Genomic DNA, 21181 nt, shown 5'->3' with positions numbered 1-21181 from the left:
TATACATCTGCAATGTGCCAGAATCCGGTCACTACCATCCCTCAGCATTCCAAATGGCCGAACCCATCTGCTTTCTGGATGCATCTGATTTTCTGTGGCTGATTTCCAAGTACATTCTATTTGTTGACAAATCTTACTTGAGTATTTTTTAGTTTGGTGGGTGTGCACATACACATCTTATATCCTGATGAAGAACGGGAGCTTATCACTCTCTACCCTTTTTCAAAGGCTCTACCTGTGATATGTTTGAAAACAGCAAAACAAGAGAAGAGGCTCACCTCACTCTGCTCAGCTTTTTGGACTATGGTTAATGTACGAACTTGGCTCCATATTGTGATGTTCACTCATTCCAGTCTCCATCTCATTACCACTGACCAGTAATAAGCGAATTTGTAACTGTAAACTTCCGTTATTTTTTAAAGAGAGAGACCAAGAAGCAAAGGTGTGGTCGAAGATAAAAGAACTCGAAACAACCAGTTTATCTTTATGAACGAAGGTTAACAAACCCAAAACTGGGCAATGACATTCGAATAATTAAAGTGTTTTGTTAGTGTGTGCTCAGACTAAAAAGGACCTTAACCTCTGGTATGTCTGAAAAGTAGGGGAATCTTGGCAATCCTAACAAATTCAACTCTATCTGTCTAGTCCCAATGCTAAACGGATGACAGTAACGAATAGAGCTATAATAAAAAGTAAACCCTTATTGAAATTATGTTTGCCAAAATCTCATGAGCCTGATTCAAGTGTGTTTTGTTGATCCAGCGCACACGGTTGAAAACCTTGTAGCTCTAGTTCATCAACTTGTAGAATTAACATCTATATTTTAGGGCGAAACTGTGAACTCCCAACCAACGTTGGGAGATACCCGGAACCTAAATCAATCTGCAAAACTGAAGCTGCCATGTATATCAATCAGGTCATGTCAATTCTTGCAAGTCATTGCCTACATGGAGGAGGAATTCACGTGAACCAGATCTCTTATGGGTTACTCATAAGACCCAAATCAAGCCAAGAAGAGTTTTCACATAAGAATAGTTTTTAGAAGTAAATGATGAAACCAACAGTATACTTACTGGACTTTTCAAACCTTCACAAAATTTCTTGACAAAAAAGGTCTTCGCACGCGCTGAGTGAGATGAAATGGAAAACTCCTATCAAAACCTTAGTATATAGGATATTCAATCCATTGACTTGTGAGGAGCCTGGGTCTCTGCTCTTCTAAGAAGAAGAGCAATCGCCAATATCTGTTACAGCTATGAAATAATATCCACCCTTGGTAAGTGGAGAAAGATTCGACGATCAAAAAATTACGGGCTTCGTTGCATAATCTGGAATCAAGACCTGTAGGACTGTGAGGCAAAAAAAAAGGTTTTTGTAAAAGATCTCAGAAAATGGGTACATTAAGCATTGACGAGAGTAAACAGTGTTGGATCCTAGTGAGCCCTCAACAAAATACAATAGTTTGAGGTCCCATTACTACACTAGCAAAAGCATTCCACATCTGTCCAGGAACTTGTGTTTCTGTTGTTCGTCAAGGCAGGAACTCGAGCAATCTTTTATATAAAGCCTCGTTTACAGCAACACTGATTCCAACATTCCAAGTCGCAAAATTCAGCCGGCCGACGGAGGAATTTCTTCTCCACCTCAGAGCTCAATGTTTTATCCAAAACCTCGCCTCGGGAAAGCTTTCTGCCGAACACGAGTTCGAAAGGCTCCTACAAAGACTGAATATCTTCTTTTGAGATGCGCACGCAGTTTCTGACAAGTAGGCACAAGGTACGATTCTGGCTCGGAGATGAGGATACCACAAACGTTACAGAAGAATGTTTCCATAAGTTATATGGGACGATATTTCGTTAGTCTGGCTAGCAGCACAGACATTTGGTATCAAGCTCTATGTACCCACGATAGCATCCGATACCAGCGAGACGATGGAGGTCAGGCGCACCCATGAGTAGAAGGAACATAACTCGCTGCACAATCCCGTGAGCTGAAGTTTACCCTGGGTGGCGAATCGAAGGACAAGTGTAAGTTAGCTTCGCGTGTCCAACACAATCTCAAACAGGTCGGATTCAGCCTCCGACAAGACATGCCGGTGCTGTAGATCCTCGGAGCTAGGTGATCCAATCTCAGCAAACCACTGCGAGTCTATCCTTCCCATGGAGAAGAGATCCCCGCTGTCCTCGTTGACGGAACCGTTCTTCGCAGACCGAGAGAAAGCTCGCCTGAAGCAGGGATCAGGAACGCGCTCAGCATTGGCCGGAAGATATTCGAACGAGCCCTGCCCGAAGTTTGCTAGCACTGTCACGTCGTAATTCGCTGCGATGGTAGGATACAGAGGGTTGCCAAAATCAGTACTAGAGGTCGCGAGTTCATAGACGCACTCCCCATTCAACGTGAAGTACACCCTCTTCGCCGCAGGATCAAAGCCACAGCCTACTGTTGTGTTGACGGCGCCCCAAGAACGATGCAAAGCAGGAAATTTGGGTTCTTGACGAAGATGAAGAACACCTGCAGGCGTGAACGCAAAAATCTGTAAGCGGTGTGCGAACGGTTTGAGCATAGCGCAAACTGATCGAGCAGGGATGGAGAGATCGACTGGCTCACCGTTCAAATACACTCGACCGCTGGAATGGAAGCCTACGGATACAGGATCAGAGCCTGGAAATCTGAATGGCGGTGCCGCTCCCGCAGCCAATCCCACAGCAATCGTTTGCAATTGGTCTCCAGGAGCGCGATCTCGCCTGGGCGGAATCGAATCGTTTGCCGTGAGCGGAATCAAATCGTTCGCCGTGACCCTGCTGAACTCGATGCTGCCGAAGTGCTTGTCGTATTTCTCTACCAGCTTCAGCTCGCTGTTTTCCATCGTCCCCTTATGACTCTCCTCATGCTCTCCCTGGCGCTTCTCTTCCAGCACGTGATTCGGGTAGCTGGTCGCGAGCTCGGAGGCAAGATCTTTCCCAGACAAGAAATGCTTGGAGATGAGCTTCACGTGCTCGTTATCCGTGAGCGAGCTCTCAGACGCATCGGCATTATACTCACGCCCTTGAGCCAAGATGGTGATCTCGAAGTAACCTTCCTGGGGGAAGGAATGAGGTCCGAGGGGAGGACCAGGGAGGGGGAGGGCGGTCTGCAGGGCTTGAACGGACGGGTTAGAATTCTCCTTCTTGCGGTCGCCAGAGCCAGGATGGAACCGGATCTTCTGGAGGTAATCAGAGCCACCACCACCGATCTGCCAAGAGATCTCAGGCTCGGAGACCTGGCGATGGGAGCAAGAGGTGCACAAATCCCAGAGGTTGGGGGGGGGAGGGCAAGAAGAGCAGGAGAAGGAGAAGCAGAAGGAAGGCCAGCCATGTTCAACGGCATCAGAGATGAGGGAGGGGTGGTGAGACCAAGAGAAAGGTTTGATGGGGTAAGAGGAGCGCCAAGCGGAAGCAACACGAGAGCTATGGCGGGAAGCAGAGTGGTGGACGACAGCAGAGAAGAGGGTGAGTTTGGGATGATGATCAGAAGGAGGTGGAGAAGAAGAAGAAGAAGAAGAAGAAGCTCTGATTCGAAGATAGAAGATGATGAAGAAGAAGAAGAGTATGGCTACAGAACAAGGCAGTGCAATTGCAAGAGTTATCTCCCATCTCTCCATCTCTGTTTCTTCTTCTTCTTCTTCTTCTTCTTCTTCTTTCACTGCAAGCTCCAAGCTTTATCAACATTCTATCATCCAACCTCTCACAGCTCTTGCACCTCTGCAATCACACACAATCACCCAACTCTCATAGTCAGACACAAGGGCTCTGCAAAGAGGATGAGAGCCAGCTTTGCTTTGGATCAGTCTAGACTTTGGGAAGAGCTTGTATAGTCAGTCATAGGATGCTTTTAGAGCTTTGCTTTGGTTTTGACAGAGCCTATATAAGAGATGCAGCTTTGCACAGAGTCTTGAACTCTCCCTCATCTCACTTAAGTGGATGCGTGCTATGCTTTTCAAAGTCGTACCCTTTCATCACCTTCCTCTCCCTTGTTCAACTCCCATGTTGGAATCTTGTGCCCTTCCCAATTTTTCTTCCCCCCATTTCTTTCACTCTTGGCCTTGCTTGTCAAAGCTTCCGAACCTTCCATCTTTATGTTAGCATTTGATTAGACATTCATTCCTCCACACACAACCCCCCCTCCCACCTCTCTCACCTCAGGGTCCGCCGGTCACACCACTTGCCCACCCATCGTGCAAAAAAGAAAAACAGGAGCTTGGTTTACGTTGGTCCAATCACAGAGTCGGCATGTGCCTAGACATCCTCCAAAAGAGAAGGTGTCCGCCATGGGAAGGGAGTGAGTAGATGGAAAGAACCTTGGTGCAGAATGCACTGATTGGGATTTGAACCCGCTATCCCACAAAGTATCTGATTTGAACCCGCTATCCCACAAAGTATCTACCTTCCACTAGGCCAACCACAAGATGTTGCAACTAATGTGGAAGTCCATTTATAAAAACATATACTTGCTCGTGTGAACCACACACCCCGCTTGGCCACCCTTCCATGTCCTTCTCTCCTCCCTGGCTGGGCACCTAGTGTGAACCCAACCTTACATACTATCACTACAAGCAAAACTTATAGCCAATCATAACAATAAATATCATGCCCACCCTCTCTTGGGGATTTTCCAAAGGTTGAGCAATTATTGGAGTCTTGTTCGATCTGCCATTCAATAGTCATCAAGTTCCTAAAGGGTACAACATGTGAATAGAGAGACTTGCAAGGTTATTAGCCCCTTTGGTTATTGGCAAAAGGGAGGCCATGTTGTTTGATGGTCCCATTTGATGATGGAGCTCTACACTTATGTAACACAGTCATATACTTAAAACATCGATCAGCATTATAGAGGTCATGCTGTTTGAGATGCTCACATCTATGTAACGTAGGCAAGGATGAACTACTCGAGCATTTACTTATTCTAAGTGCCTATCATAATGATAGTATTGCAGGATAATAATCTCACCGTTTCCACAACGAGATTGCAAATTCTTAATTTTACACAAGAATCTCATTTTTGCAATTATATGTTGTCTATGCTTTAGTTATAATCTCGAAAACCTTTGTGAGTTGAAATGCATGTAGACTGCCTAGATTCTACATCAAGGTTCACAACGAAACGATAGCCGAGAGTGGCTTTCCAATTTGTCAATGGAGATTTTCAAGAGAGTCTCCCTCACCTTTTATCAACAAAGGCGCTAACCGGATTTAGTTTTGTTGCTTATTGAAGAGTGCTTCTAACATCCTTTTGATTAGCATTGCCTCGTGTGTTCCAGTAGTTCTTTTATCTCATTGTCTGTGTTTTTTTACAATTACATATGTTCATCATTTCACCTACGTTAATTAAGCCACGTCTTGAGGGTTTTAAAGAAATTCGAAGGGTATTAGTAGAGATTAGAACATATTTTAATCATATTTCCTTGAGGTAGCTTTTAGCTTGTACACTTTCGCCCATAAAATCACACGTGGCTGATCATAAGAGGTCATTATGACCGTGTGACGGGTCAATTTAGCCCTGGGCACAAATAGAACGTATGGAATCTGAAGTTTGAACCGGACAAAAAATAGAACTTTTAGAAGTTTGAAGTTTGAATTAGAACAGGGGAAGAAAGATCCTGTTATCACGGCAAGATTCGAGGGTGTCGCACCGGCGAGACGCTACGCGCACGCTTCTTTTGAAACGTTTGAAGGTTTCAAAACGATCGCATTTCTATTACTGGTAGATTTGTCAAATAATCGTCTATTTCGAGAACGAGGATTCGAATTTCGAAGCTCATAAACAGAGAACGACACTTTTGAGGAGATTACGCTCAGATATTCTGGCAGAGATCGGGGGCCGAATTTCGGACAATGGTGAAGAAGTTGCGGCAATTAGGCCAGAAGACATTTTATGGGCAAAGGGAGACTCACATTGGCTACCACTTTGAACATTTTCGAGATCAAGCCACATATTAATAACTTTGGCTGAATTGCCTAATTTCATAGGAGAGCTTAGTGAACGCAGGGAGGGTGTAATCAATTGAATTTCCTATTTTTTTGGCCTGCCATATATGGAGGCTTAAGTGAAGCCGATGGGCATTTCTAAAGCTCATTTTTTAAAGGGATTCCAGCTGTGTGGAGCCACACCTCATTCTCTCTCTCTCTCTCTCTCTCTCTCTCTCTCTCTCTCTCAGCTTTCTTCCCCCTTTCCATGTTGCACATTGATGCCTCTAACTTTGCCATTGGATGTGTGTTAGCCCAACCTAGGAAGCATAATTTAGAATACCCAGTATATTTTGCGAGCCGTCAACTAAATGAGGCCGAGGTTAACTATACTACCACCGAGAGAGAGAGTCTAGCCATGGTCTATGCAATAAAGAAGTTCAGGCACTACTTGTTAGCTAACAAGTTTGTCTTCTTTGTGGACCATCAAGCATTGCTATACTTGGTCAACAAACCTTGCATGACGGGACACACTCGGGGGGGTCACTCATCGTATGTAACCCTATCATGTGAGTTCAAGAGAAGCATATTTTTTATTTCTAAAATTTACAGAAATAAATATACATAAGGGACTATTTAAAATAGTTTTGGGAAAAAATTGCAGATTTGTATAGAAAAGGGGTACATTTAATTAATGAAAATTTTACAAATACAGGATTTTAAAAATAGGCCTTGAACGCACGTGATATAGAGGGTTTATACATAGTTACCCCCCCGAGGGGACACATCACTAGACGGATGCTGATCCTGCTAGAATTCGACTTCACAGTCATTGTACATAAGGGCAAAACCCACGTTCTTTGAGAGATGTAGGACTTCATCTCATTTAGGGGTCATCTTGTTTTACCAAACTACTTCGGCAGTGTGGGCTCTGGGCAATTTGCCCCTTTACTGAGCCTTTTCTGTTTTGCATCTAGGGGGTTCTTTTTGGTGGTGGTTCCCCCCACCCTTTAATAAAAGTCGGCAAGTCAACCATCTTTTTAAAAAAAAAAAGGCATGAAAACAAACCCAATCTGAATGAGGAAGCCTAATAACACAGTCCACGGGGTGCCGTTCTTCAAGAGGCTTACTCAATGCTCTAAATCTCCCTCGTCACTGATACATAGCCATGGCCACTCTCCTCCTTCTACTTTAGAGCCTCAAGTGATGTCTCCGTGTATGCTCTCTCCTAAATCAATATCTCCCTTCCTACTTCTCCCACCCTTTTCGTCAACCTTGACTTAGCGTCGATATTTGCTTTCATCCTGCTCAACCCCCTTGCCCTTATTGCAAGCGTTGCTGCCATCAGCCTCCCCATCCTAGTCTCCTCTCTGCTCTCATAGGCTAAATCATGGGGCCTTTCCTCAAGCATGGACGCCTTTAACAAAATGGAGGACATCGAGAACAACGCCCAGCTCTTCGATCCAAGTAGCGACGATAACGTCAAAACAAAAGGCACACTAGACCTCACATCACTTAGGAAGAGAGTTTTGCAAATATCTTACGTGGGCGACGATGAATTGTACCACCTCAATAAAGATTGGACATTGACAAACTCATCATCGATTGTAGATAGGAGCATCAATTCTTCTATGAGATGGGTTTCCTCTAAGTGTTGTATGTGACGATGACCATGGCAAAATTTCAGCATAGCAGAGATGAACCTAGGAAGCTCATCAATGGCTTCCTCATGAGCCCTTCCTCAGAGCAACAAGAGTCATAGAAAACTGTGGTGATCTGAGCATTGTGATCATATCATCAAGACATACATTTCAAGAACGTGCGCAAGATAATGCCAAGTTTGAAGTCGATTTTGCTTCTTACCTCGTAGACTTTATGGTGTCATGGGAAGAGTACAAAAGGTGTGAAAGCATATGTGTGAGTCCTGTGCATTTGGGCTCTCTATGGAAGGTTGGCAACCCATGTGAAAACAAGAATAGTTCAAGGACATAGGTCTCCATGGGTCTGGAGGTGTGGTTGAGGAAATCATGAGTAAGAGAGGTTGTTTGATAAAGCTGGAAAAGATGGAGAGGGGAGAACGGGGCGACGATGGAGGGAGAGGTGATTGACGCTCTGAAGACCGCTAAGAAAACTCATAGGTCCAACCGAAGGCCATGCCGTGATCTCGCAAATTCGTCCACTCTGCAATAGGCATGGTGCATGCGAGCAGCACCAACATCCAACAACCTAGGCAGAATACGAATTAGCCGAAGGCATAGAGGGGCTCGTGATCTTTGTCAAATAAATTTGGAGGGGTTGCAAATGTCTCTCCAAATCAATTTGCAAATCTTGTCCAAATCAATTGCAATTGAAACCCTTGCGGTTGCAAATCTTTTATGTAGTAATATAAATATGAAGTCTCCTTTTTACGCCAAAAAAGTTTTAGCAAGCATGTGAGATTGAGCGAGTGAATTTGTTGCAACCAGGAATGCGCATGAAAAGGTGTGATAGAGAGAGATGAAGACTGAAAATTCGTGATAAGGGCAGGCAGGGATCTTGGAGATTCCGATTCCGGCGGAGCAAATGCTGGGTGTGAGGCGTGGGTTTGGCTGCCAAGTCTTGCGAATCTGCCGGCGTGGTCGCTTCCAAAAAACGAAAACAATGGACGACGACGAATCCCATTGAAACGGTCCGTCAACAGACACACTCAGCTTCCCAGGTACCCGACATCGCCAAGCACCACGCCATACCTTTCAAAAGTTCGATAAACTTCGATTATATCAGATTTCGGTATCCTCCAATTCTACATGAAACAAACTCCCACGCTCTCATTCACTCGACAACATCACCATGCACGAAACAATTGCCATTTCTCAACCATCACGACGAATATATCTCACATCGGGCCTCCATCTCCTCGCCTGACGTATTTACATATACATACATTCACTGCATCCTCCTTCCCATCACTCTTCATTACTCTAATCGGTTTGTGTCAGACTCCATTCTGCTCCGCCATCTCTTTTTCTTTTACGCTACCTGTTCTTGGACTTTTCAGTGGGTGGGCTTTGCAAAATGCTCTTTGCCTGACCCCAGATGCGGGCAAATCCCTGTGAGTGCAGCACTGCAGGCATTAGATATTGCCACCGCTTAGAGTCGTGCATGCTGCTGCGCTGGTTTGAGGCTGCTTTGCTGCAATGCAATTACCGATATGTCTTTCACACCGACAAATTCGATCCCCGATAGAAAGACGATGCTTACAACGAAACGAAAAGAGAGCCTCGCAAATATGGCAAACCCACATGTTGCACCATTTCAAAAGAATCAAAGACGCTTTTGACAGTCATCCCTTCTGTAAGCATGCCGAGTTGTACACGGCACGCCAAGGAGCTATTCTAACGACTACCGAGTCATATCAAGAATGCGCGCTCCCAATGCGTTGATCCAAATCTTGATAATTGTTTTATGAACCATCGTGTTCAAGCGGGGCATAAAATATATCATATATCAGTTCGCAAATGCCAAGGTACAAGCACGAATACGATAAGAGAAAGGCACAATGTAGGGGCACACACAAGATTGTACGAATAAGTGAAAGAGATAGATAACATAAGAAATGCCAATCCTCTCTCATGTGCACACCCATTAATAAAAACTACTCCCAAATAACATACAAACGTTTGCGCATGGAAAATTTGTTATATGTTTAAAACATTCCATAACATAGATATCTTGAGATGGAATAGTTCTATATACAATTGGTAGGGACCACAAAAGTGTATAAATCATGTGCATATGTGTGTATGCACATGTGTCTGTATGTGTATGTGTATGTACATATGCATGTGCACCTGTGTGTGCGCGCGTACATAATATGTGATTAAACAATATAATTAATAGCAAAGGGGGGTGCACTATTATTAGAGGAGGAGAAATTTTCTAAGCGCACATTCATTATGTGGCGACAGCAAAAAGGGACGATGAGTGAGGTGTATTTAATTATTGGGACTTAATACGCATGGACCACTGCTTATACACAAGGAGGGCTATGGATGGAAGCCTTCTTATCTTGATTCTGTATGTGGATGATATGCTTATCACCGCGGGAAGAAAACTTGTGAGGTGGATGCTTTGAAGTAGAAGCTATATAAGACTTTTGATATCAAGGATTTGGGCGACGCCGGTCATATTCTTGGCATGAGGATTGTACAGAATAGAAGGAAAAAACTCTTTACCTATCACAAAAAGAGTACATTGTCAAAGTACTCAAGCGTTTCATTAATATGGAGAGGGGGAAGAGCATTAGTACTATGCTACCTCCATATGTGAAACTCAGTCAAGATGATAGCCTGAAGACAAATGAGGAACAAGCTGAAATGGTGAAGATACCATGTTCATCAGCATGTGGTTGCTTGATGTATGCAATGGTGGCAACACGTCTAGATATTGCTTTTGCAGTGGGAGTGGTTTGCAGGTACATGGCAAATCCCAACCCAACCCCAACCCACATCGTAACTTCGAACCTTTCATTGCTTCCCAACAAACAAATTAAAACGAAGACACCTCCTCCCACCTTCCTCGGCCCACAAGAAAGCCCTCAACATCTTCTCCACCTCCATCTAGTGTGTCTTTCTAAAATTCCAGAGAGAAGCCATACATGTTGTAGTAGTTGGGGCCAACATATGTTTCATAACCAAAATCCTTGCATTCCAACCCATACTAACTCCCATAGAAACATCTTAGTTTTTACTTCACTTTATCTTTGAATGAGTCAAATCTTTGTCCCAAGGAAATTCCCAAATTAAAAGGACACCAAGATATCTAACAATCACCCTTTTTCTAACCATTTCAGTGGCCCAGGCAAGCAAAACATCCAAAGAAATCCTCAAAGCAAATGAAAGCATCTAGAGGCATCAAAAAACAATTCCATTTTGGCACACAAATTCTGAAAACATCTAGAGGCATCAAAAAATAGTTCCATTCTGGCACACAAATTCTTCACACTCCTTATTATCTATGAATAATTGAGCACATACCTATCTTCCAGTATGGAGCCAGGTTGGGGTCACTAGTCCATGGATAGTTAGCTCTATCTTCCAAATCCTTTTTCAAAGACCTATTCAAGGGTACATAACATAGGGCAAGAAGAAGAGGAGTCGATGGACAAGCCTGTCTCATTGATCTCTTAAGATCAAGCTTGCCAACAGTAGCTCCATTCAAGCATAGGATAGCAATAACATTTGGGAATAACACATTCACCATTCTGACACCTTGAAACCCAACCGCTACAACACATCCAAGATGAAATCCCATTGGATCCTATTGTAGGCCTTATCCAAATTAAAGCCAAACAAGATCACTCTCTCTTCCCAGAAGATCCTAATAGTAAGGGCTTTTGCAATTAACTTAGAGGAAGTGTAAAAGCATCATAATCAGCGTCCAATCCCCAACTTGAAGTCTATTTTGCATGTTGGGGAACAACTTCACGAAAATCCACACTAGCATCCTCAGACAATGAACCTTTCCGAACTGCAACATTAGCCATTGCAACCAAATCAAGATCCCAAACGTGAAGAAAGAACTTAGTAGTAAGGCCGTTAGGCCTAGAAGCCCTTTTCATTTTCATAGCTCTCAATACCTCCCGAATTTCATTCTGCGAGAGCTTTCTAGCCAACCCTACCCCTCTGTGCATCATACACTTTATTGTCAACATTTTGCATGTTGGGGAATAGCTTCACCAAAATCCGAACTAGCATCTTAAGACAATGAACCTTTCCGAACTGCAACATTAGCCACAGTGACCAAATTAAGTTTTAAAGATCCCAAACGTGAAGAAAGAACTTAGTAGTAAGGCCATTAGGCCTAGAAGCCCTTTCCCTAATCATATCTCTCAATGCCTCCCAAAGTTCATTCTTCGAGACTTTTCTAGCCAACCCTACGCCTTTGTGCATAATACACTTTATGGTCAATATTTTCAAACAATCGCTGCTGTAAATCACCATTCCAATCTGCATCTTGCACAGCTTTTGACCCAACTATAGCTCCTACTTTAGGTTCAAACACATCAACAATATACCAATACTCTCTTATCAAATTACCTTGCTTATCCTATCCACAAATTTATGAGCATAGTTTCTTTTAATAGAATCAAAAAACAACTTAAGGTGACAATCCTCATCTTGCATCCATAACTGTTGACTCTTCAACTTGTATCATTTACTTCAATAGCTACAAGAGTACTTAGAACAATATTCCCCGAAGACTCTTCCACCATTGCTTTCTGTTATGGAATTGTATTTCCAATATTTCTTGCTATGGAAATTATTTTATTAAATAGTCAAGTGTGACTATGGCAAAGTATTCCATAGGAGTGCACCGGACGCGGCGGGGGTCCTAGTGGATGCTTTGTGGGGTTTAGTTGGGGATGCCTAACTACTTGTGTTTTGCCAGGCTAGATGGTTATTATTGTGGGTGATTCCATGTTAATACTAATGTCGCTAGTGTTGCTAGTGTTATTGCAATTGGTCGCAAGGTGTGTATTTTGATGTTTGTATATCAAGCGTACAATTGTGTTGGGATTAATTGGTGTGATGATTCATTAATTGATTGTAACAACTAACACAATTGGCGGCTTGAGTACAAATGATGAATTAGATAAAGAGGAATGGAGATGGTGAAGGTGATTTGGATTGATCGAAGTATCTAATGGCTGTCAAAAGGCCATGGGCCATATTGTAAAGTAATGAATTTTAAACCGTGGGCTAATTTATTTTATTAATTATGGATGAGGGTATATTAAGCCTTGTGATATTTTAAGCTCGTGGAGCTATTTTGAGCAATCCCTCTAATTGTGGATAAGGGATGCTTTTGGATGTACTATTATTGGCTCTTTGCTTTTTGGAATTACAATTATAAATACTCTAGATGGGAAGCAAGAGACACCATCTAGGGGGGGCAGATTGGACCCCATGCAGTGTCGCTCTCTCTTTCTCTTCTCTTCCCCACTTATTTCCTAGTTCTTGGTTTCTATGGTTTTTGGTAAATCTTGAATTTGTGAGCATATTTGATTTCAGTTTTTGTAACACTTTCAATGAAACTCTAATACTTGGAAGCTGCCCCTCGATCCTTTCCTTTTATAACTCCACTCCAGTCCCATTCTTGAGCAATCTTGAATACACCCCTTAGAGTAGCGGGAATTCACATGGATCATCTAGCTAGCCCCTCCCTACACACACTCCATGCATCTTACACTTTGTTGCAGAACTCTTTAGACCACGAAAACCTACTATTAAACTTATAGGGGATGTCCTTGGACCTCCCACAACTGGAGCACACAAAGAACCACCACACTAGAGGCACATGGTCTAAAAGGCCAGTACTCAAACTATGTTCACCCCCCCAAAGGATGAGCCATCCACCACCCCTCATCACATGTATAAGTTTTTTCAATTTGACCTGCCCATAACTCAACAGGTTTTCTGCTATTGTTCCAAGAAAATCCCCTTAAACCTTCAGGGTCTTGCTCCACATACTCCAGTAACTCCTTATCCAAGTTCAACACCTCCCATCTATCCAGTTCCAAGCTAGCTAACCCTCAGCCAGGGTGACGGTCCTCATAGTTTTCAGTCATGTTCCAGTTCCCACCTAATAGCCAAGTACTTCTAATCATCAAATTATTAAAATCCCTCCAACAATCTCCTCTTGCAAGTGCAAAATTTAGAGCGTAAACATTCACCACCTAAAATTAAAGCCAGCTGTCACAATTCTAGCTCCCAAAGACACAGGCACTTGGTCCCTAAATATCTCATTGACCAGTGATGATAATAGTCACCCCTCCCTACCTCTCACGAGACATTTCAATGAGACACCAAACCCAAGATATTGAACATAGAACCAAAGAGCATTGTCTACCCCACACTTTACCCCACTTCAAGCAGTACTGCATTAGGGGAGCATCTTCATGTGAATGCAATTACACACACCCACGTGCATGCACACACACACACACACACACAAACAAACAAACAAACATACATACATACATACATACATACATGCATGTATCTCTCTCTCTCTCTCTCTCCCTCTCTCTCTCTCTCTCTCTCTGTCTCTCTCTCTCTCTCTCTGTCTCCATCACGAAGATGTGGTTTTGCAAGAAATCATGCATGTAAACTCCACACCATAACAACCGCTCTACTTGCTTCTTCCAAGTCTTTAATTGAGCTATTTGACTTTGACAAGGTTGATGGAGCCTTCTTCTCTTGAATTTCAACATGAGACCTACCTTTCTTCCCAAATAGCTTTTAGAATCTTCTAGCTTATCAGGTAGATCATGCTTCCCTTTATCACTAATCTTGCCTATCATTCTCGATGAATCTCCAACTTTTGATGTCATTAGATGTTGAAACTAAAGCTGCTAAACCTTCCACACTCATTTTGTTAGTCTTATCTCCTTTAGCACAAGTTTTGAATTCTCATCATGAGTAAGACCACCTTGTGTGGTGCCCAATTTTCTTGTAGAGGTAACATGCATACAAAATGGGCCAAAATTAATGTTATGTGTGACCACTTCTTCCAAAAGATGAACATCAACATAATCTACTGTATCCTATCGACGATCCTAGAGAACCCAAGAATGCTTTGCCCCAAAGTCCTTTCGAGCATATGGAGGAATAACCAACACTCTTCCCAATAAATTCATAACCATATCTTTAGAACTCCCCATGCAAACAGGCATCCTTTAAACCTAGACTAGACACTCATGATACATAAACTCATGAATACTAAAAGATTGACTCCACGGAGTAGCAGGCATAGGTGCCCAAAAAACATGTAAGACTTTCCAAATGTATCATCCCTGATATCTTTCAATACATAGCACAACAAAAAAAACCCTCTACCCCATGAATCTCGTAGCATATCCTTCCTCCAGAACCTCACACTCAAAAGCCAAAAAGACATGTAGTTCTCACATAACAGACACCTTACCAGTAAAAAAGAGAAACATACCTCTAGTTGCCACCTTTTCAATCTTTGTCTTAATAGCACAAAATTGCAGATGACAAACTGAGCTGTACTTCTTACCAGTTTTCCTCAAATCTTGTCTCTCTGAATCACTCTCCCTTTTAGCAACATTAGCACACAATATGTTCCATGCCTCTTTCTCCGATAGCCATGAAAATTGACCTGAAAATGTTTTATACATCGTCCCCACTTAAGATGCCTTCTCCTCTTCCTGATCCTTCTCCTTTATGACCTTATCCCCCCACCCCCCCTCTCTCTACTTGATTTCATGGCAAAGCCTCACAATGTCTCATTCTTAGACCTCAAATTGGGGTAGGAGCACCTCATAACTATAAACATTTAGGTCAAAGAAAGAAGTTGAATAATTTCAATGAAGCTAGACAACTAAAGGCACTAAGAATATCATATTTTTTCTTCATTTTTAGGGTTATTAATATTTGTGCAACATTACTTGTGGTAAGGAGCTGCTTGATAATCCATTAGAAATCCAAACCTTGGTATCGCTATAGCCATTGACTCCATTATTGACACTCTTTTTTATGGAAATTACATTGGGAATTTTTTTTAAATTCTAGAAAGCATTATAGTTTTGATCGATATTAGTAGCGATAAGAAAATGTTGAAATGAATGTCACAAATCATGTCGATATTTTTATTGATAACTCATATTTTGACAGAGATAGCAAAATGATAATTGATGTTTATTTTTTTGTATTATTAAATTTTCCTATATTTGTTTTTTATCTTTATTATGATGATATATTGACACTTGTAACAAATTATTGATGGTAATATCAATACTAATGTTGACACTAGTGAAAATCCCTGAAGGCTTATCGATAAAAATATCAATGTTGTTGTTTTTTGATGAATTCTTTTAGGGCATACTAGGGCTTGGCCAAGACCTAATTTTTCCTTTTGTATAAAGTATGTATTACATTGTAGTAGCTATTTTATATGGTCTACATTTTTTTAGTATAAAATTTCCTATTACATTGTTTAAGTACAAAATCTTCCTATTATAGCCACCTACATATCTACATCCTATATACAAGTTTCTAGTCAGACTCACTACTCCCATCCTCTAGATTCTTGGTCCTCTTGGGGGGCTTATGCCAAGTATTCATATCCATCCTCATGTTCAACAAGCACATGTGTTAGAGGTTAGTATATCTTGTAGTTGTTCAAGTTGAGCATTTGAAAATAAATGGGTGTAGGTCACAAATTCCCCACTCTCTACAAGTAAGTTGAAGAGAGCTTGCATATTGTTCTCATACGCATATGTGTATTCCTCATCTGCACACTACTTTCCCATTTTCATTTGCTAACATTACAAGAATACATGCTAGTTTCAATTATGTACATGCTGCATTCCAAAAATGCATACTAAAAGAAGTTAAATAGCAGGTACTTATAAAGTTAGTATAAAATCGGGCCTTGTTGCTTGAGCCCAAGTGGGATTGGCCCACTTTACTTTTTTTGGAAGCCGCTACCTGCTTCTAGTGATCATACTTCTTGCGATCCTTTAATTATTTCTTCACAATTTTCCAATCTTCTACGTGGATCCAAGAAGGCTTCTATGGATTTGATCTTTTGCCACTTGAGTACAGCAACCATATTGTTCAACATCTAGTGGGTGTCAAACTCTAGCTCCTCATGAAGCACTGGGAACTCCTCCCTCAATGTCGATAAAATATAATATTTTTCCTTTTGTGGGTGATTCCAAAAGTCCATCACTATTCTCCTGAATTTAGACAAGCAAAGGCCATGCATTATCCATATTATTATCTCAAACTCTCTATTAACTGAATAGGAGAGGGTAGTGGAAGCTATTGACTACCCTTTGTGGCACTCGATGTACTAGAGCTAGAGTGTCTATGGCAACTGTGTGTGTGTGTGTGTGTGTGTGCCATGGGTGGTATTGCATTTTGAATAGTATGATGCTTTGCTTTAGGGTATGTATCCCTTTTTTAAGTGCATCTTGCATCAATGAATTTTTGATAGGGTAAGGCTAAATCCGTGGCTCCGTGACCTGTAATGGGATACGACTAGGTATTAATCTAGGTTAATGAAGGCTCAATATTTGTACCAAATCTTGTCCATAAAATAGTTTTGCGCATCCACTTTGTCTAGAAATGCCCTATGTGGCATGCAATGGGACTCTTTGGGTCCACAACATTCATTTTTCATAGGCATGTTGGGTATTCATGGTCGAAATGGGATAAAAATTGCTAGGATTATAATTCATAGTGGTACAAATATTTGTACTAGGCTTTATTGTATTTGTAGTATCACAACACCTTCTTTTAGGGTATGTATCACCTTTTTTACCACACCTTACATCATTGAATTTTTGATAGGGTAAGAATTCTAGCCATGATTTTGATGGGGTAAGAATTTTTTATAGGGTAATTTCAAAGGGTATCTGATAGACATGAAACTTTGTAGAGACCTTAAATTAGGTGATTTTAAGGCCCGTGCAAGGTATCATGCCCATTGGGTACCATTTGAACGTCTTGAAAAGAATATTTCCTTCTGTTTCACCACATGCATTGTGCATTAGCATGGAAAAACACACATCAGTGTGCTTCTAGACATGAAAATGTACCTAATGGGCATGATACTTTCCACAACCCTTAAAATAGGTGACTCTAAGATCTATGCAAAGTATCATGCCTATTGGATACCATTTGCATGGAATTCCTTGTTTTTCACCATGCATCATGCATGACCATAGAAAAACTTGCATCAGTGTGCTTCTAGCCATGAAATGGTACCTGATGGGCATTTAAACCAGGTGAGTTTAAGGCGTGTACAAAGTGTCATGCCCATTAGGTATCATGTGCATGTCTTGGAAATAATATTTCCTTGTTTTTCTCCAAGTTTGGGGCATGAAGATACAAAAACATGCATTGGTGTACTTTTAGCCATGCAAATGGTACCCAATGGGCATGATACTCTACATAAGCCTTAAACTCACCTATTTAAGGCCCGTGAAAGGTATCATCCTAGTAGGGTATCATTTTCATGTTTGTCAATGTTGATGAATGATGCAAGTTGAAAATCAAGGAATTATGCTTTTCAAACTGCTCAAATGATACCTGGTGCGTATCATATTTGCATATTATTTTTCCATCCTTTTCACTATTCTTTCTTCAATCTTTTCCATCCCCTTTCTTTTAACTTTTCAATCCCCTCTTTTTTATTAATTATTTTGACCTCACCTCTGCCTTTGGCTTGCAACCTTCTTTCTTTGACTTCACCTCTTATTTGCCTTTGGCTTGCAACCTTCCTTCTTCAACTTGGCCTCCTCTTTTCCTCTAACTTGAAATCTTCTTTCTTCAACTCAACCTCCTCTCTGCCTCTTGGAAAAAGACCCAGGATTCACAACTGCTCTTCTTTTTCCTCTTGGTTCTTCACCCCTCATGAGTTAGAAGAAGAACAGTTGTGACTAGGTCCTTAAGCCATGTGGCTATTGTGAACTCGGCCTCCTCTCATTGTCTTCCAACTTTGTCTTCTCTCGGCGTGCATCTTGCATCCTCCAACTCACTTTCCTCTCTATAAATTCACAAATGTTATTCTTTTGCCACACCGTTCCTCTTCTTATGCCTCTTGGTCCTTCACCCCTCATGATCTGAAGAAAAGTAGCTCTATGACTAGGTCCTTCTATCAACAAATATCACCAAGACATTTGGAGGATATTTGGCTATTGCAATCACTTTTGAGAGTACACCCATGTTTCTCAAACAATTTACTTTGCTCCTACGCATGCTCCAACGGCTAGAAAACAAAGTCTCACTACTGGTTGGAAAATAATTTTAGCATATTTCTTTCTTATTGAGGGATACCATAATGGAATCCAATCTGCATAAAACTATGTGCATACATAGTATTTCCCCCCATCAGTTTCATGAGGTAGCTTCATATTTTGTTGATCATCAAATTAAGATTATAGAGTCCTATCAACAAAGTAGATTTTGATGCTTTTATCAATGGAAAAATAAACTATGGTAAGTTTCCAGAGAGGTTATTGAGGGAACAGGGTAGTGGCAAAAAATTTATCAGTTAGGATCCATCTTATGCATTTTTTATCATCATGCATGGACTATGTAATAACATGGTGATATACTAGGCATGGGTTTCCTTTGTAGCTGTCTTCAAGCTCATCAGAATCCAAAGGGATTAGCAGAGATAATATTATCAACGGGGCTAGTGTGCATGATGTAAATGACAAATAAGGAGACTATGCACCATGTCAATCACACACAAAAAGAGATATGGGCACTTCTAGCCTTTACCTAAGGTTGAGTTGAATGATGAGGAATAAGTTTTGTTTTGGCAAGTTTGTGAGTCGATTCAATTCTTTTCATGCAGGGAGATGAGCTTACTATAGTAAGTTTGAGAGTGCACGCATTGTATAATCATCCTCATGAGTCAATGTTGACAAAAGGATATCAAAACGCTCTAAGAGAAGATCAAGGGATAGAAGATAAATAGAATAGAAGCATTGAAGAGGAGGATGCAGTGAATGGGAAGGAAATAATGCAAGACATGATAAGCACTTACTTTGATGCTCCTTCATCCCAATATGAAAGAGTTGAAGATGTACTAGTGATTAGGGAGGAAAACATGAGTCCTGAAGAGAAGAGCTTATGATGTGAAGCAAGCATGATATATGAAGAGGCAAGCAAATGTCCTCTTGCAGCCATTCCATTTGTCTTAAATTTAAAGCAACCTATGAATGGTGAGACACTATCATTTCGTCCTCTTTTGGTAAGAGTTCTAATTTACTCCAAACTATAGTTTCATTGCATGTACTTCCAATTTGCTGCTTCAAATTCATTGAATGTATCGATGTCTTAGGTTACTTCAAACACTAGTTCCAAAAGGAAATATGATTCCCAAATCAAGAAAGGATGCAAAGAAAATGTTGGCATCCTCACGAATGGATTACAAGTCAATGCATGCATGTCCCAATGATTGTATCATATATAGAGGAATATACGAGCACTCTACATGAATGGATTACAAGTCAATGCATGCATGTCCCAATGATTGTATCATATATAGAGGAATATATGAGCACTCTACAAATTGTCCACAATCTTGTGCATCTTGATACCGGCGACATACAAGGACAAAAGATTATGTGAAAGGTTCTATGACATATGCCCATTTTAACACATTGGATATCAGTTCACATCATGGTCCACATGGCCAATAGTAGTCTCAATCTACAATATTCCTCCTTGGCTGACCATAAAGAAGGGGCATTTGAGATTGTCACTCATTGTGCTAAGTAAGAGCAAGGTGAAGAAAATGGATGTGTATCTAGTCCCTTTGGTAGACGAGTTGCAAATTTTAAGAAATGCCAACCCCCTCGCATGTGCACACCAATTAATAAAAACTACTCCAAAATAATATATAAAAGTTTTCCCTTCCTTGCCCGCTTTGATTGGTCTACATTGATTTAGTGGTTTCTCGGTCCCCAAGATTTACTCTAAAGACATATCACATGCATGCATGTGATGATACTCCTCAGCCTTTTGAGGTGTTTTGTTCAGTTGAGAACTCCTGTTTCAATAAAATCAAACTAAATTTAAACTCCTCTTTGAGTAAAAATTGCTACATTCCAATTCAAAATGTGTTGTCCTACAAGACTCAGATGCTATATCTTAGGCTTTGGCTTACGCTTGGACAACTTGTTATTTTTTTAAAACATTCTCTAAAATTAGATAAGTTAGATATTTTGTGATGGAATGGTTTTGTAGACTATTGGTAGGGACCACAAAAGTTTATGAATCTTTCTGTGTATATGTGTGTATGCACATGTGTGTATGTGTATGTGTTATTAGCCGAAAAAGAAATCAGGACCAGAGGCTAAAGGCTAAGCATGGCGATGCTCGAGGGCCATAGAGGAAAGGAGAACGTGAGGGCGAAATGTTATCATGAGAGGGAAAAAGGAATTAGAAGGGGAGGGAATGAAGAGGGAGACTATGACACAAGGGGAAAGGGAGAGGGGGAAGAGAAGCATGTACATGATGGGAGGAGAAATGTAAAGATGGAGACATCAAGGGAAGAGGACCATGCTTTATTTTGAAAGGAAGGGAAGGGAGAAATCAAAGTACTAGCTAGGTGGCTTTACAAGAATGAGCCTGTCCCATCAAGGAATAGCCCCCTCCTTTTATAGCCAAGAGAGGGGGTCTCTCCCAATAAATGCATCCTCCCACATGCAT

The 21181-nt window shown here is 41.3% G+C and overlaps 1 protein-coding gene across 2 annotated transcripts; it reads right to left on the bottom strand.

The window, feature by feature from the left end:
* Positions 1 to 857: 857 nt before the first annotated feature.
* Positions 858 to 3932, bottom strand: LOC147905731 (uncharacterized). Of its 2 annotated transcripts, XR_015540954.1 has the most exons (3): positions 2608 to 3932; positions 1478 to 2511; positions 858 to 1349 (listed from the first exon to the last, which is right to left on the bottom strand). XR_015540954.1 is itself a non-coding variant. In XM_087374319.1 (2 exons), the coding sequence occupies exons 1-2, from the start codon at positions 3638 to 3640 to the stop codon at positions 2033 to 2035; spliced, it is 1512 nt and encodes a 503-aa protein (XP_087230445.1). In that variant the 5' UTR covers positions 3641 to 3932; the 3' UTR covers positions 858 to 2032. The 2 variants fall into 2 exon arrangements, 1 of the variants encoding a protein (XP_087230445.1); XM_087374319.1 differs by having other exon boundaries at positions 858 to 2511.
* Positions 3933 to 21181: the final 17249 nt, after the last annotated feature.

This window comes from Dipteris shenzhenensis, chromosome 1 (genome assembly GCF_047967505.1).
Source record: "Dipteris shenzhenensis isolate YYH24624 ecotype China chromosome 1, Dip_SZ_1.0, whole genome shotgun sequence".
NCBI classification, from domain to species: Eukaryota; Viridiplantae; Streptophyta; class Polypodiopsida; order Gleicheniales; family Dipteridaceae; genus Dipteris; species Dipteris shenzhenensis.
Note: the sequence above shows the minus strand (reverse complement) of the source record. Positions and strands in the feature narration are given on the sequence as shown.

Coding starts and splice junctions, on each gene's coding strand:
- LOC147905731 (XM_087374319.1), bottom strand. CDS start 3,640: ATGGAGAGATGGGAGATAACTCTTGCAATTGCACTGCCTTGTTCTGTA. Junction 2,512..2,607: donor CGGTCGAGTGTATTTGAACG/GTGAGCCAGTCG, acceptor TCACGCCTGCAG/GTGTTCTTCATCTTCGTCAA.